This window comes from Pan troglodytes, chromosome 1 (genome assembly GCF_028858775.2).
Source record: "Pan troglodytes isolate AG18354 chromosome 1, NHGRI_mPanTro3-v2.0_pri, whole genome shotgun sequence".
Taxonomy (NCBI): Eukaryota; Metazoa; Chordata; class Mammalia; order Primates; family Hominidae; genus Pan; species Pan troglodytes.
Window position 1 is genome coordinate 139,126,179 of NC_072398.2, and position 18,177 is coordinate 139,144,355.

General features: G+C 43.0%; 1 protein-coding gene across 1 annotated transcript in view; it reads right to left on the reverse strand.

The window, feature by feature from the left end:
• Window positions 1-12,890, reverse strand: part of EPHX4 (epoxide hydrolase 4) — a 36,202-nt gene extending 23,312 nt beyond the window's left edge. Inside the window, exons 1-3 of the mRNA XM_001152592.6 lie at window positions 12,660-12,890; window positions 10,346-10,431; window positions 155-312 (exon numbers count right to left, since the gene is read on the reverse strand). Of these exons, the coding sequence (XP_001152592.2) occupies window positions 155-312; window positions 10,346-10,431; window positions 12,660-12,890 (475 nt within the window). The remainder of the gene's footprint in view (window positions 1-154; window positions 313-10,345; window positions 10,432-12,659) is intronic.
• Between the last annotated feature and the right edge of the window lie 5,287 nt (window positions 12,891-18,177).

The following is an 18,177-nucleotide window of genomic DNA, read 5'->3' on the forward strand; positions in this document are numbered from 1 at the left end:
GATATTTTGGGCTGACTACCTGAAACCATAGTGACAGGATCCAGATAATTTGGGTAGATGGAATATGCATCCTCCCAAGAAAAGAAGTCATTGATTCACAATTTGTTGAATGTTTGTCCCTTAAAAAGAGTTGTTTTGTTTCAAACTAACCTACCTAAAGAATCTAAAATATCCTTTATATCTGTAATTAGACAATCCAATTTATAATTCTGTCGATGAATGGGAGCATCTGTTTCTCCATAACCTCTCAAATCCAGTGCTACAACTCGATATTCACTTTTAAATTCTCTCAGTTGGTAACGCCAAGAATACCTGCAGGAAAAAAGGAAGCATTTAAAATATCACATTAGCTAGTACAAACAGTAACATTACAGATTTTCTTTTTCTTTTCTTTTCTTTTTTTTTTTTTTTGAGACAGAGTTTTGCTCTGTCACCCAGGCTGGAGTGCAGTGGTGCAATCACAGCTCACTGCAGCCTCAACCTCCCTGGCTCAAGTGATCCTCCTGCCTCAGTTTCCTAAAAAGCTGAGACTACAGGTGCACACCATCACACCCAGCTAATTTAAAAATTTTTTTGTAGACACGGGGTCTCCCTATGTTGCCAGGGCTGGTCTCAAACTTCTGGGCTCAAGTGATCCTCATGCCTTAGCCTCCCAAAGTGCTGAGATTACAGGTGTGAGCCACTGCACCTGGCCACATTTCAGATTTTCTCAGTGGAAAACTGTAAGAAATTCCTTATTTTTAGAACAGATATATAGCTGCAAGTAAGCAGGAAAGAGACCTACTTGAGAAGGAAACACTGACATTCTATGAGAATTATTTTGTCTTTTTACCAGTTCCACTGGAGGGTAACAAAGTGCCACTATTTACAGAAACTACATAGTATCAGATACTAAAATCATTGTACTTATATATGTCTTAATAAGTCCATTTTTAAAAAATTGAAACAGGGTCTTGCTATGTTGCCCAGGCTGGTCTCGAACTCCTGGCTCAAGTGATCCTCCTGCTTCAGCCTCCCAAAGTGCTAGGATTACAGGTGTGAGCTAACATGTCTGGCCAATAAGTCAATTTTTTGTTTGTTTGTTTTGAGACAGAGTTTCGCTCTTATTGCCCAGGCTGGAGTGCAATGGCATGATCTTGGCTCACTGCAACCTCTGCCTCCCGGGTTCAAGCAATTCTCCTGCTTCAGCCTCCCAAGTAGCTAGGATTACAGGCATGCGCCACCACACCTGGCTAATTTTTGTATTTTTTTCTTTTTAGTAGAGACAGGGTTTCTCCATGTTGGTCAGGCTGGTCTTGAACTCCTGACCTCAGGTGATTGGCCCAATTCAGCCTCCCAAAGTGCTGGGATTACAGGTGTAAGCCACTGCACCTGGCCAAATAAGTCAATTTTTAAAGCTTTTCTTAAATGGTGTGTATAGCCACCAGGGAATCTGTACTATGAACAGTTAGTTATTTTACAGCCTGAATTTCTAGATAATAAATGGATTATCAAGTATAAAAAAGTGAGTGGGAAGATGAGTTTGACAGTTTTACCAAAACATCTGAATGCTTATCTGGCCCAGGAATTTCAGTGGAGTAACATAAGTAAAATGCTTCTGTATTGCAGAACCATTTGATTCTCTGATTGAAAAAATTTACTAGATGAAATTTTATATTTCTCTCACAAGTAGATGTTACTCACCTTACTCCACTGTCAAATAGGGTCAAAGTTTTAGTAATAACCACAGCTTATTTATGGGTGAAAACGTCTGAAGGTTTTTTAAAAAAGATGATCACTGAAATAATCTAATAATAAAACAACCATTTAAGATAAACCTCTGCTTGCTAAAGCAAAATTCTGTGGAGAAGATCCTGAACCATGAGAATAAGCAAGAGTGATACTAAAAACATTTAACAACCAAAATGGCACCAGCACTGACCAATTAGAAGGGCCACAGTGCTGCAGCCAAGTTCTGGAGGCCGCTGCTGAGCCAGGCATTCCCCCTCTGCTTGATCATGGAACTGCAGAATTAATCGAAATAGAGAGATCCATAAGATTTTCTTCTTCAAATAAGCAAAACCATTTTAGATAACCAACAGAAAAAAAAGACATGGATTTTTAAAAGTGACTCACTATGTTATGGGACTCAAAATATGCATTAAAAAAAAGCATCTGCGTGCACATTTGTTCATGGAAATACAGTGTAAAATTATCTGACACAAGCCAAGTGGGAGATCATTGTCTGAAAATACTTTTGGAATGCAGTAGGCAAGCTAACGCAACTGAATGTTAAGATTATAAACCAGTGTAAAGATTATAATATAAGATTATAAGCCAACAGTGAGAGGGGGGCTGCGATGTGAAGTGACATAATGCCAGCACTTTGGGAGGCCGAGGCAGGCAGATCACCTGAGGTCATGAGTTCAAGACCAGCCTGACCAATATGGAGAAACCCCGTCTCTACTAAAAACACAAAATTAGCCAGGCATGACAGTGCATGCCTGTAATCCCAGCTACTTGGGAGGCTGAGGCAAGCGGCGGAGGTTGAGGTGAGCTGAGATCGTCCCACTGCACTCCAGTCTGGGCAACAAGAGAAAAACTCCATCTCAAAAAAAAAAAAAAAAAATTTGTTAAGTATGGTGTCGTGTGCCTGTGGTCCCATATACTCAGGAGCCTGAGGTGGGACGATGGCTTAAGCCCAGGCGGCAGAGTTTACAGTGAGCTGTGATCGCGCCACTGCACTCCAGCCTGAGTGACAGAGCCAGAACCTGCCAAAAAAAAAAAAAAAATCATTGTAACAAATCAACCACCTTATATCATCAGGAAGAGTGTCAGACACATATTTGGAATTATGAATGAATATAGAATTTTTTTATCTATCACTAGGATATTTATGATTTATGAAAATCTGCCAAAGCATTGCCAACTAAGATGGATTTGAAAATGTTAATAAAAAACAAAAACAATAAAAGAATAACAACAAAAAAGAAAATGCTAATAAACATGTCTTCTGGCTGGGCGCAGTGGCTCACGCCTGTAATCCTAGCACTTTGGAAGGCCAAAGTGGGCGGATGGCTTGAGGTTAGGAATTTGAGACCAGCCTGGCCAACATGGTGAAACCACGTCTCCACTAAAAATACAAAAATTAGCCAGGCGTGGTGGCGGACACCTGTAATCCCAGCTACTAGGGAGGCTGAGGCAGGAGAATCGCTTGAACCCAGGAGATGGAGGTTGCAGTGAGCCGAGATCGAGTCACCGCACTCCAGCCTGGGCAACAAGAGGGAAACTCTGTCTCAAATAAATAAATAAATAAATAAAATAAACGTGTCTTTTTTGGCTAGGCTGTAGTAATGTTGTTAATCTTGTCTGTGGATTGTAACAAATTAAGTAGCTTGTTTCCTTAAAGATACTCATCTGTCAACACATGATTGTATTTTTTCTGATTTGCCTTATTTAAAATTTTGAATTGATTTTTTATGTCTTCATAACTGAAGCCTAATTCTTCCCTCTTTATAATCCATCCTACCCAATCAATAAAGTTCTGTTCATTTAACCTCTTAAATATTTATTTAAACACTCTTGTCTACCATTCTATCATTACCTTAATTCAGGCCTCCATTTAGGCAGCAGCCTATTGCTTGGTCTAAGTGTGTCGCTTTCATTCCCCTCTGCTCTACCTTCTACAAAACCAGTGATGTAGCAAAGACACAAACTCATGTCATTTCCTTGCTGAAAATCCTTTCTTGACTCCCTATTACTCATAACATGAAGTTCTAGCTCATTATTCTAGCAGAAAAAAATCTGAAAGATTTGACTATTGCCCAATCTTCCAGCCAGATTACTTTGCACTCTGTCATTTGCTTTATAACAAAAAGAACTAACATCTATACCATTCTTACTACATACCAGGCCCAATTCTAAGTGCTTCTTGTATGGTAATATTGATCTTCAAAACAATACTATGAAGTAGATATTATTATTATCTTCACTTAACAGATGAAGAAATGGAGGGAAAGCAAGGTTAATTGAAGTACCAAAGGTCACAGAGTCAGCAAACAGCAGAGCCAGGATTCCAGCCCAGGGAGTCTGGCCCCAGAGTCCATGTTATACTGCCTCTGCAGCACTAGGTTGAAATAGGTGAACAAATAGAGATATTGGTTTTTGCTTTTATGACTTTCTTCATATGGTTTCCTTTGTCTGAAATACCATCACTCCCCACCATGCCCCTATTACCCCATAATCCCTGACTCTCATCCCTCAATTAACTCAGTATCACATTAGGCGTCTCCTTTTCTAGGAGACTTCCCAGCTCTCTCCATTACAGCTGGGGTGCGTGGGCCCCTTCCACACTTTTGCACTTGTATGTGCACTCTTCAGGGCTGGGGCACACCTCACTTTTGATACCTGGCTCTTCCACGAGATCGTTTCCTGGGTCGTCTATGAGAATATCTAGCCCCTGTAGGTGCTTAATAAAGATTTGTCAAATAAGTGAAACAACAAATGAATAAAAACACTGAATAATGATAGTGCTAGAAGTACCAGTTGTGCAGTAGGACTTTTGTCCCAGTTCAAACCTTGAGACAATGACAGCTAACAGTCCCAAATTCCTATTGGGGAATTTGTATTCAATTTCTGTTGAACTGCACGTTGTTTCAATACCTTAAGGGTCCGTGTCTTCATTTAGGATTTAATTAGAGATTTCAAGGTAGAAATTTGACTTTATATAATCCTGCAACATTTTACATTTAGAATTGGATTAGAGATTATGCAAACATGATGCTTCCATGTCATATTAGAAATAATTTAAATTGCCTTAAAAATAAATCCAGCTACTGCTTTTAACAATGAGTGAAGTCAAACAATATCCTAAACAATTCTAAGAAATAGGGCAACTGCATATTTTTTAAAAATTACTAAGGAATAATTTTTAACTGTCATCTTCCTGAAGTTCATAAATAAAACACATTTGATGTACACATTAGCCCTAAACTGAAAAAGAAGTCACCCCAGTATTAGACTGATGGACATATCATTTACATGAATAAAGCGAAAACAATCTCCTTGATACAGGAATGAAACACATTACAAAAGCAGTAACCCTAAAAAGATTATAAATAAGCAAAACTATTTTCATCCACATTGCCTTTTTTCTGGTAGCTTTAGGTAATAGCAGAGGACACTCAGGAAAAATAACCAATCTCTTTCGCCGTGATTGCTCTTCACCTAGGAGGGCTCCTGGTTTTACCAGGTTACACTTTCAGATGTAGACTATCCTCCTTCCCTTTACCACAGAGAAATGCCACAGTTGTCAGCTTCTGTGCTCAGCTGTATGATGAAGGCCCCTCACTCGCCTTAGCACTTGAGTGATGACGCATGCATTCCATACAGCTGGAGACGAAGACGACTCAAAGAAATTGCCTGCCTCAGCTCAAAATATTTTTAAAGGAGATGCAAATTGAAGTGGAGAGAGAGAGTGGGAGAAAGATCATCCTTTGACAAACAGCCTTACTTGGGGTTAATTTAGTCAAAGGTCCTGTAGATGTGTATCTTGTTTAATATTTCCTTTAGATTTTAAGAAGACCTGGGATTTTATTGTTGCTGTGTAACAGCTAATTGTATACATGAAATATCACCATTTCTCGTCAGCTATTCTCAGGCAATGATGATAAATGCAGATAATATGTTACATTTGCATGGTGCTTTTCTGTTTACAAAGCACTTTCATACACATTATCAATTCATTTTCTTTGTTTTCACTGTATCAAATATTTGTTACCTACTTAATCTACAATCAAGCATACACTTTCATGTGTATTTAAGCAAAACTTAATTGCTAAAGGAATAACATTTACATTTGTAATGTAAATTGAAATTGGTTTGAAATGCCACGCATGAAGTTTTTTTGGTCTTTAAAATGAAAAAAATAAAAAAGAGTTTTGTCTTAAAACTTAAACCCTAGAGTTTTGTCCTAAATTCTAAGACCTTTTTTTTTTCCTGTTGTTTGTTTCCACTAGCACCTCAATGAGATTGACTAGACCTCATAATGGGTAACAGTGGCAATTTGATTGATTGAAAGGAAAGACAGAGTGAGCATCAACAGGGGTCTTGGTTTAGAGTATGACTCCAGAGATACCTGATTACCAACAATCTCCATGTAGTATTTTCAGATGCTCCCTAAACAACCAGGTAGCTTTCAGATTAATGATCAGCAAAGTTCAATGAATTCAATATGATCTATCTGAGTAGCTGAGCTATCTGCGTTTGTAGTTGTTGCTGTTTTAAATTCTACCAATGTTCTTTCTGGAGTAACAAATGACAGATTTAGTGAACAGAAGAGACTCATGCCTGTCTATGATCTTCACATATTTCTTAATCTATGGCTTTTCAGAGTGAAAATATTTCTAGGAGCTTCCCAAAAACTAAACTATTCCTCACAATGACCAAATCCCTTTTGGATACATCCAAGACTTGACTTTGCGGGGGCAAATGGGAATGATGTCCAGGGACCAGTGCTGGATCCCCTCCTAGGCTGTTTCATCCCCTGACGACTCTAGGACAAGAATCACCAGCCATTTCTATTTTGCAAAAAGGCTCTCATGAGGAGTAAATAATGAGACATGACTGTGAAAAACACGCACAAAATCTCTTAGAATACGACAGAGAGCATCTACTGCCCTGTATGAAAGTGGTTGTAGGTTCATTTTTATCTTTGTGTATATTGTTCTGCATGTAAAGAGGTGAAATTCCAGGGGAATAAGGATGGCCAAGTACTGGGGTTGGTGTGAGGTAGAGAAAGAAAATAGCTTTCAAATGTTTTCTTTCTAAAAAGTTAAGTATCATCTCTCCGATGCATGAATTTTATTTAGGATGATGATTTAAAACGTTAAATTAAGGTATTTTTATATTGTTGGCTGATTTGTTAACACCCTCTTGAATGTTTGTATAAGGTGTGACATTTGAAAGGTAAAAATCCATGCATGTTATTGGATCAGATTACTATAATTCCTATAGAATGAGAACAAGCTGCAGAGGTCAGCCCTGACTTTCAAAAACAAGGGACACCTGACTTTCTGGCACTGCCAACTTCAGAAGGGTAGCTATGGGGCTTAAATGAGATGGTATATATAAGTCACTTACAAAAGTACCTGGCTTGGGAGGGGAACAACACACACTGGAGCCTGTTGGGGGTGGGGAGAGGGAGAGCATCAGGATAAATAGCTAATGAATGCTGGACTTAATACCTACGTGACGGGTTGATAGTTGCAGCAAACCACCATGGCACACGTTTACCATGTAACAAACCTGCATGTCCTGCACACGTATTCCAGAACTTAAAATAAAAATAAAAAAGAGAGTGCCTGGCTCATAGTAAATGCTCAGAAAATGTTAACTATCATCACCAGAGTTAGGAAATTATTATTTGACACATGGATCTCCACAATGAATGAATGGGAAAGAAGGAAGAAAATGAGTATTTACTGAATATTCACTGGGGCCACGTGAAAGATTTTCGACATTTTGACTCTCTTCATCCTCACCCAACTTTGCAACATCATTGTAGATGACTGTTTAGGGTTCCTCAGCAAACTAGTGGTTGAGCCAGAATGTACTGCCCATGCTATGTTAGGCAGATTTGATCAGTGTTTCAGAGTAACATTTTATTGTGAACTAATTATGCCACCCACTCCATAAGGTGAGACCATATGCATATGCTCGAATTGCACTGGGCAGCTAATCTACCACCTCATTAAGCTGTCTCCAAATGAAAGAACAGATTAAAGCATAACATGAAAATGACTTATGTTTATTTATGCACATAAATCCAGAAGGGGAAAAAAATCTTCATGCAGGGAAAATCTTCTAAGGAAGACTTCTCACTCTGGAAAAATTATTAGGTATAGGTGTCTTTGCCATCCTCCACTCTTTTCTTCAATGCCTAATACCTCCTAGTACACTAACATCCTCAATACATTTATTCATAAAGTCCCTTTCACTCACAAAGTATTAACTAAAGTGGGTCGGGTGCAGTGGCTCACACCTGTAATCCCAACATTTTGAGAGGCTGAAGGGGGCAGATCACTTGAAGTCAGGAGTTTGAGACCAGCCTGGCCTGTTTAACATGGTAAAACTTTGTCTCTACTAAAACTTCAAAAATTAGCTGGGTGTGGTGCGCACTTGTAATCCCAGCTACTTGGGAGGCTGAGGCAGGAGAATCACTTGAACCCAGGAGACGGAGGTTGCAATGAGCTGAGATTGCACCACTGCACTCTAGCCTGGGCAACAGAGCAAGACTGTTTAAAAAAAAAAAAAGAAGAAGTGTCTTAAGGTAGTAATCCTTTCAGCACCAGATGCATTTTAAATCAGGATTTTGAGTGACATAAAATCTTTAAGATTCTAAAGGAGGTAAGAAATCTGTAATACTGGAATTCTAGGAATTATAAGGTAGTAAGGGAGAATTTGGGGACAGGATATTCTCCTAGACCTTTCAAAATATACCAGATATTCCACCTTTGAGTCAACTAAGGGAATTGGGCTTTTAAAAACATCAATTTCTTGACCTATTTAGTTTATGAACTATTTCTTATAGCCCTGTGCTATAAAAACTGGTTTTCTTTTACTGCCATGATATGTACCACCTTTTTTTTTTTTTTTTTTTTTTTTGAGACGGAATCTCGCTCTGTTGCCCAGGCTGGAGTGCAGTGGCACGAGCTTGGCTCACTGCAAGCTCCACCTCCTGGGTTCACACCATTCTCCTGCCTCAGCCTCCCGAGTAGCTGGGAGTACAGGCGCCTGCCACCAAGTACAGCTAATTTTTTTTTTTTTTTTTTTGTATTTTTAGTAGAGACAGGGTTTCACCGTGTTAGCCAGGATGGTTTCAATCTCATGACTTCGTGATCCGCCCGCCTCGGCCTCCTGATATGTACCACTTTTAAAGATGTTCATTAAAAAAAAAAGTTTAAACATGTGTTGCTTTCATCTGTACTTATTTGGCCCAGTGGGGTCAATAGAGAACAGAACACTTCCCCTTAGGTAACTGCTATGGTCTGAATATGTTCTCCCAAAATTCATATGATGAAGTTTATTTGCCTCCAGAAGACACATCAACAAGGCACCATCTTGGACACACACAGACATGGATGTCACCAGACTCTGAACCTACTGGTGCCTTGATCTTGGACTTCCCAGTCTCCAGAATGGTGAGAAATAAATTTCTATTCTTTATAAATTACCCAGTCTCAGGTATTTTGTTAGCAACAAAAATGAACGAAGATGGTAACTAATAATTACATATTTGGGGCTCCAGATTTTCTTCCTAATGAGAAATATTTAGGTACTTAAATTATCCTGCATTCATATAAGCCTATTGCTCTGTGCATAGGAAATAGTTCATTTTCAGTTTCCATAAGTGCTCTACTCTCTGCCTTCTCCTCACCCCAGCCTCACCAAATTCTTCCTAATAACAATCACTCCACGTCTTCGGTTTGTTTAAAATCTCCTTTCCCTACCCAGTGTTGTATTTTGTCTACAGTAGATACTCTATACAAACTGTTTTGTTACTATTTCAGAAATTTGAAACATTAAAAGATACTTCTTTTAATCCTCAAAAAAATATATACATTTAAATTGGTAGCAGGTAGGTCTTTTTAGGAGGAAAAAGACCTGTGATTCAGGGACATTTAGGAATATTAACTCTGGGCACATGATCAAAAAGTAGGGTCTGTTAAAAGTCATTACAAGAGGCTTGGCGTGGTGGCTTACATCTGTAATCCCAGCACTTTAGGAGGCCAAGGTGGGAGGATTGCTTGATCTCAGGCTTTCAAGACCAGCCTGGGCAACATAGCAAGATCCCATCTCCAAAAAAAAAAAAAAAAGCTAGGTGTGGTGGTAGATGCCTGTAGTCCCAGCTACTTGGTAGGCTGAGGTGGGAAGACTGCTTAAACCCAGAAGTTCGAAGCTGCAGTGAGCTGTGAGCATGCCACTGTGCCCCAGCCTGGGTGACAGAGTAAGACCTTGTCTCAAAAATTGCCACTGTAACAGTATTAAGAGGTGGGACCTTTAAGAGGTGGTTAGGTCACGCAGGCTCTGCCCTCATGGATGGAAATAATGCCACTATGAAAGGGCAATTTCGGCCCCCTTTTGCTTCTTTGCCCTTCCTCCTCTGCCATGTGATGTTGCAGCAAGGAGGCCCTTGTCAGACGTTGGCACCTTGATCCTGAACTTCCCAGCCTCCAGAACTCTGAGAAAATCATTTATGTTCATTTTAAGTTACCCAGACTGTGATATTCTGTTACAGCAGCACAAAATGAACTGAGAAAATAAGCCAAGTTTTAATGTAACAATAAATGTTAGTTGGTAAGCTTACCAGAATTCTGGAAATCCATGAAGCAGCAGCATAAGTGGTTTGCCTCTTTCTCCAGCAGCAACATAGTGAAATCTTAACCCTGAATCCTGAAAGTAGAGGGCATGGAATTTTAGTGATGTTTGTGTTGATTGACAAAGCAATATATTTAGCATTTCCATTTCATTAAAAAATAATAACTTGCCTTATTTTAAAATATTTGTGTATTTACAATATCTTCATGACACTCAGTTGCCTTATTTTTAACATCAAGAAATATATTTACTTTTATTAATTTTCAAAAAGAAAAGCAAACCCCATGACCTATTAATAGGGTAAATTGACAGATTCACTTTGTCAACACTCCCTTGACAGTACCTTCTCTTCTTGTTCTAGTACAGTCAATTTATATATTATGAGCTTCTGAAGCAATGTCACAATTTGTAACTTTCATCTTACCATTTGTAACTTTCATCTTACTGATGTGTCACATTTCATCTCCCTCAAATGCTGCAGGACATGTAAATAATTCTAATCTGAATTTATATTTCTGCCATGTTTACATCCTAGTCATCTACTTTTCTCAGCTTGCCCGTCAAGAGCTGTGCCATCAGTTATATAATTCACACCTCCTTCTCTTATTTTTAGGTCTCTCCTTCCCACATTATTATTTTGAGTGTTGCATGTTCTGTTCCCCTTGCTGCCTGCTCATGTCATCTCAGTGTGCGTTTCTAATAACAGAATGCCCTGAGTGCTCAAGACTTCACTCTGCATGTAGGAGACAAGAAAACCCAAGGAAAATTTAAAAAAACATGGGAATGAGACAGGAATTCAAGCAAATACTAAGCAGGCGGAATGGAGGAAAGTAGAGGGAACAGCAGGAATAAAAAACTCTGACAGCAAGCAAACTAGGAAACAAAAAGAACCAAAAGCTAAACACAGACATTGGGTTTTTATAGCAGGCAACTCAAGCAACTGAGTTTTCAGATGTGAAAGAATCATTTTGCAGATTCAGAAGATGAGGCCCAAAGATGGTAACATGAGTCATAAAATGGTTGAGAGCAGGGCTGTGACCAGAATCTCCATCTTGTCCTAACTCCCAGGACAATGTTCTTTCCACTCCGTTCTCTGTCTCTGGGGAAGCTCTTTAGGCGGCCAGAGCGAGGGGAAAAGTGTTTTACGGAATTCCAGATGGTTCTTATACTACTTTTACTCCTCAGGTTGAACAGAGATAACAAATCTGACTTTACCCTCAGCAGCACGATGGCTTCCTAGAGGTTCAATAACTTTTTTTTATTGGTGGTGAGTCTTGGAGGATTAAATGTTATGGGCACTGCATTGGATTTAATTAACAGATACTTTATTGCACTGACTATGCATCAGGCATTGTTCTAAGTTTTTCGTGTTTGTTTTTATAAATATTAACCTATTTAATTCTCATGTCGACCCCAGGCAAGAAAGAAATTCTCTTGCCCTTCTGAACTTCAGCTGCGGGGCAATTTAGCTCCTAACAGGAAATAAGGACTTGGTGACATAAACATCCCCTCTTATGAGGCTGGGTTTGAAAGGCCTGTGAGTCAGACTGCAGGGTGTATCACGGGAACTATTTCCCTTCACCACCTGGAGCCTCAGGAAACAGAATATTTGTGGGCTGTGAGGAAGCTTGAACAATTAGCGTCTGCAGGCATGGCTGGATTTACCTTTTATTCCATTCCTTTCTTTGGTCCCTGACTTCTTAAGTATGCATTCCTCCCCACAAACACACACAATTTACTTATTGTTTCATGCAACCTAAGTCGTCTGTGATCATAATAAACTCATGACTCCCAAAGACTGACTGTTTACTCTTATTATCTCTAAAATTGGGCAAGAACAGCCTCCTGAGACATTAGGATGCCACGAGGAACAATTCTCTACAGCTGATCTGAGCTCTAAAGGGCAAAAGGGTGACAGGAGACAGCTTCCCCTTGCAGTAGGAAAAAGAGCAGGTTTATTCTGGGTTGTTGTGGCGCTGGGGGGGGCAGTAATATAAGAGGCCCCTGATTAGAGAAGTTCCACATTCAGAAACCAATCAAGGTGCCTGCAAAGACCGAGTGCTGTTTATCTGTATCTCTCTCTCTCTCCCTCTCTCTCTTTCTCTCTCTCTCTCTCTCTCTCTCACACACACACACACACACACACACACACACACGACACACAGGGACCCGACCCCTCCTCCCCTCCTGCCAGGACACTAGGGGACGCTGAGCCGGCGTCTCGGAAGGAGAAGCCCGGAGCCCCCCACCCTCGCGGCGGTCACGCTCCCTCCCGCTCCCGCCAGGCCCGCGCGGCCCTTCACCTTGATCCGCACGTAGCAGTGGGTGCCCAAGGAGGAGTCGCTCAGGCACGCGGGAGGGTGCTCCCGGGCGGGCCGCCGGAAGGTCTGCGCCGGCCCCTTGCCGAGGCTCCACAAAAGTTTGAGCAGGTGGATGGAGGCGCAGAGCCCGCAGTAGCAGTAGACCAGGGACCAGAAGAGCAGGGACCGGAGCGTGAGCATCAGGCGGGGCAGGCAATCCCGCAGCCTCGCCATTGGGAGGCGGCGGCGGGGCCCACTGCCCTTCCTCGGGAGCCGGTGAGCGAGCGCCGCAGCGCGCCAGGCCAGCCCGCCGTCGCCGCTCGACGCGCGCCTCCCCCGGCCCAGGGCGGCCGGCGTTCCGTGTCACCGCGGCGGCTCCGCACACGCGCCGCGCCCAGCCCGGAGCGCGCAGGGGAGAGCCGGGCCTGCGGGGTGCGGCGGGCCAGGCCGGGGTGCAGAGCTTGGCTGTCTTCCGCGGAGAGCGAGATCCCGTTTCAAAATCGCAAAACTGTGGGGGAGGATGAAGGCGAGACTTCCCCAAACCATCCTGGGCACCAAAGAAGGTAGCGCCACTCAGTCTTCTTTGTTGTTCTCAATGTATCAAGCAAAACTATTTCTAAGCCCACATATTCGTGTGTCATAGTTCAGGGACACAGGTCAGCGACAAACTTCCATGCTATTACACCCAAAGAGATTCTTTAGAGTGCAAAATCGCTCTGCACTCTGAAAGATACCAGCCTTCCTCTTCTCAAAATCTTTCATGGAATCATAATTTCTGTAGAAATCCGCCTATGCCTTGCCTGGTTCAGCCACAGCAAACTTACAGAGAGCTGCAACCCCAGGGATACAACGAATGCTTCAACAACGTGACGCTGCAGAAGCCTGGCCAGAAGGCCACACACCTGAGAGTTCGTCGAAGGGCTGGAAGCCGTGAGAGTGACAGTCCTCGGTAGGTATCTCAGCCTCAGCACCGACATGGCCACTCTTGTCCTGATCTCTTCTATCGTCCAGTTCACTGTTAGAATTTCATTAAGCCTTTTCCCGATCACCGGGTCAGGTATTAAGTGTTCATTTTTTATGAGAAACCGTCAAACTGGTTTCCAAAGTGGCTGTACAATTTTGAATTTACTTCAGCATGTGTGAGTTATACAATTGACCTTTGAACAATGCTGGGGGTTAGGGTTGCTGACCCCTTTCACATCTGAAAATCCATGTATAACTTTTGAGTCCCCCCAAACTTAAGTACTAATAGCCTACTACTGACCAAAACAATTAACATATGTTTATGTATTACATACTGTATCTTTATAATAAAGAAAAATGTTAAAATCATAAGGAAGAGAAAATACATTTACTATTCATTAAGTGGAAGTGGATTATCTTAAGAGTGTTCATCCTTGTCATCATCAGGTTAGGTAAGCTGAGGAGGAGAAAGAAGAAGAGAGGTTGATCTTCCTGTCTTGGGGTGAGGGGGAGGGAAGAGGTGGAAGAAAATCCATGTGTAAGTGGACCTACACAGTTCAAACACATGTTGTTCGAGGGTTAACTGTATTTTGCTCTTTTTTTCTAGGGTCTTGAGTTAGGAACTTATTGAGACCTTTGCAATTTCTAATGCAATCATTTAGCACCTATACATTTCTCTCAGTACTCTTTTTATTTTATTTTTTGAGACGGAGTCTCACTCTGTCGCCTAGACTGGAGTGCAATGGCGCGATCTCCATCTCAGCTCACTGCAAGCTCCGCCTCCCGGGTTCACGCCATTTTCCTGCCTCAGCCTCCTGAGTAGCTGGGACTACAGGCGCCCGCCACCATGCCCGGCTAAGTTTTTTGTATTTTTGGTAGAGACGGGGTTTCACCGTGTTAGCCAGGTTAGCTCGTGATCTGCCCGCCTCGGCCTCCCAAAGTGCTGGGATTACAGGTGTGAGCCACCGCGCCTGGCATCTCTCAGTACTCTTTAATCGTATTACATATGTGTTGATATGTTGTATTTTGCAATTTGTTATGTATTTTTTAAAATGTCCTGTTTTAGGTTGGGTGCTGTGGCTTACGCCTATAATCCCAGCACTTTGGGAGGCTGAGGCAGGAGGATCGCTTGAGCTCAGCAATTCAAGACCAGCGTGGGCAACATGGCAAAACCCTGTCTCTACAAAAAATAGAGAAATCAGCCAGGTGTGGTGGTGCACGCCTGTAGTCCCAGCTACTTGGGAGGCTGAAGTGGCAGGATCGCCTTAGCCCTGGAAGGTTGAGGCTGCAGTGAGCCAAAATCATGCCACTGCACTCTAGCCTGGGTTAAAGAGTGAGATTATGTTTCAAAAAATGAAAAACAAAACAAAACAAAACAAAAAACAGGGCCGGGGGTGGTGGCTCACATCTGTAATCCCAGCACTTTGGGAGGCTGAGGTGGGCAGATCACCTGAGGTCAGGAGTTTTGGACCAGCCTGGCCAACATGTTGAAACCCCATCTCTACTAAAAATACAAAAAAATTAGCCAGGCATAGTAGTGCACGCCTGTAGTCCAAACTACTTGGGAAGCTGAGGCATGAGAATTGCTTGAACCCGGGAGGCAGAGATTGCAGGGAGCTGAGATTGCACCACTGCACTTCAGCCTGGGTGACAAAGGGAGACTCCGTCTCAAAAAATAAATAAACAAAAACAAAGATTCCTGTCTTCCTCCTTGCCCCATTGTGTTTTTAATGTGTTTAGCAATTTTTCTATTATTACTTTCAGTCCTCCAAACTCTTAACTCATAACACATTAAATTTTTAAGAGATAGAGATCTTGCTATGTTGATCAGGCTGGTCTTGAACTCCTGGCCTCAAGCAATCCTCTCACTTTAGCCTCCCAAAGTGCTGAGACTACAAGCATGAGGTACTGTGCTTGGCAGTCCATTATTGACTTGTATCTGATTCTATTATGGCCCAAGAACATACTCCACATGACCTCTATTCTTTTAAATTTGTTTTATGATCTGGGATATGGTCTATCTTGGTGAATGTTCCATGGTTGTTTAAAAAAAAAAACGTGTGGATAAGAGTGTTCTACATTTGCCCGCTAGATCATGTTGGCTGCTTGTGTCCTACCTTTTTTTTTTTTCTTTTTCAAGAGACAGGGACTCGCTGTTACCCAGGATGGAGTGCAGTGGCTATTCACAGGTGCAGTCATTAAGCACACTGCAGCCTCGGACTCCTGGGCTTAAATGACCATCCTTCCTCAGCCTCCCAAGTAGCTGGGATTACAGATGCATTCCACCACACCCAGCTTGTATCAACTTTTAAATGACAGACTTCCTGTTAAATTCATTCACATCAAATAAGTTCCTCAATTTATAGACCACAATACCAAAATCTGATGAAGATTAAAAAGCAATATAGACAACTTTTTGAATGAAAATAGTTTCAGCCCTCTCCCTCTCCCCCTCTCCCCCTCCCCCTCCCGCTTTCTACCGTCCCCCCTCTGATGCCCAGCGGAGGCTGGACTGTACTGCCGCCATCTCGGCTCATTGCAACCTCCCTGCCTGATTCTTCTGCCTCAGCCTGCCGAGTGCCTGGGATTGCAGGCGCGCGCCGCCACGCCTGACTGGTTTTTGTATTTTTTGGTGGAGACGGGGTTTCGCCATGTTGGCCGGGCTGGTCTCCGGCTCATGACCGCCAGTGATCTGCCCGCCTGGGCCTCCCGAGGTGCCGGGATTGCAGACGGAGTCTCGCTCACTCAGTGCTCAATGTTGCCCAGGCTGGAGTGCAGTGGCGTGATCTCAGCTAACTACAACCTCCACCTCCCAGCCGCCTGCCTTGGCCTCCCAAAGTGCCGAGATTGCAGCCTCTGCCCGGCCCCCACCCCATCTGGGAAGTGAGGAGCATCTCTGCCTGGCCGCCCATCGTCTGGGATGTGAGGAGCCCCTCTGCCGGGCCGCCCAGTCTGGGAAGTGAGGAGCGCCTCTTCCCGGCCGCCATCCCATCTAGGAAGTGAGGAGCGTCTCTGCCCGGCCGCCCATCGTCTGGGATGTGGGGAGCGCCTCTGCCCCGCCACCCCGTCTGGGATGTGAGGAGCGCCTCTGCCTGGCGGCGACCCCGTCTGGGAACTGAGGAGCGTCTCTGCCCGGCCGCCACCCCGTCTGGGAGGTGAGGAGCGTCTCTGCCCGGCCGCCCCGTCTGAGAAGTGAGGAGCCCCTCTGCCCGGCAGCCGCCCAGTCTGGGAAGTGAGGAGCGTCTCCGCCCGGCAGCCGCCCCATCCGGGAGGGAGGTGGGGGGCAGGCCCTGCCCGGCCAGCCTCCCCGTCCGAGAGGGAGGTGGGGGGCAGGCCCTGCCCGGCCGGCTGCCCGGTCAGGGAGGGAGGTGGGGGGCAGCTCCCCCAGGCCACCGCCCCGTCTGGGAGGTGGGGGGTGCCTCTGCCCGGCTGCCCCGTCTGGGAAGTGAGGAGCCCTTCTGCCTGGCCGCCACCCCGTCTGGGTGGTGTACCCAACAGCTCACTGAGAACGGGCCATGATGACGATGGCGGTTTTGTCGAATAGAAAAGGGGGAAATGTGGGGAAAAGAAAGAGATCAGATTGTTACTGTGTCTGTGTAGAAAGAAGTAGACATAGGAGACTCCATTTTGTTCTGTACTAAGAAAAATTCTTCTGCCTTGGGATGCTGTTAATCTATAACCTTACCCCCAACCCCGTGCTCTCTGAAACGTGCTGTGTCCACTCAGGGTTAAATGGATTAAGGACAGTGCAAGATGTGCTTTGTTAAACAGATCCTTGAAGGCAGCATGCTCGTTAAGAGTTATCACCACTCCCTAATCTCAAGTACCCAGGGACACAAACACAGCGGAAGGCGGCAGGGTCCTCTGCCTAGGAAAACCAGAGACCCTTGTTCACATGTTTATCTGCTGACCTTCCCTCCACTATTGTCCCATGACCCTGCCAAATTCCCCTCTGTGAGAAACACCCAAGAAAGACCAATAAATACTAAAATAAATAAATAAATAACCCATTAGACTGAGAAGTGAAGTGTCAGTACAAGGACAGTCTACTAAAATTGCTGAAGAATAGCAATTAACTTATAGTATTTAGTGGTGGCACAGATACTTATATTTGGTTTTGTAGATATTTGTGTCAGCTATATCAAATTAATTAAATTAAACCAACAACTATTAAAAAAAAGAAAATAGTTTCCATAATTATATTAGAAATTGAATCTACCAGTATATAATATGAGTAATACAACTATGGAGGTTTAATTTCAGGAAAGAATGGTCCAACATCAAGAAATCTATAAACATAACTATATCGACATTTGTAGAAGAAAAACCCCATATCAACAAATGCCAATAAAGGCATGTGGCAAAATTCAGCAGCTATTCCTTAAAAGCTAAATTAATCCAGGTAGCAAGACACTGCTTAAACATTACCATAACCAGAAAACAGTAACCTATAGTGAAATCCTCTATTTTAAGAGTTGGGAATAAGAAAGAATGATTGCTATTAGCTCTATTATTTAACATTATTTTTGGAAATTCAAGCTAAGGAAATAACCCAAAA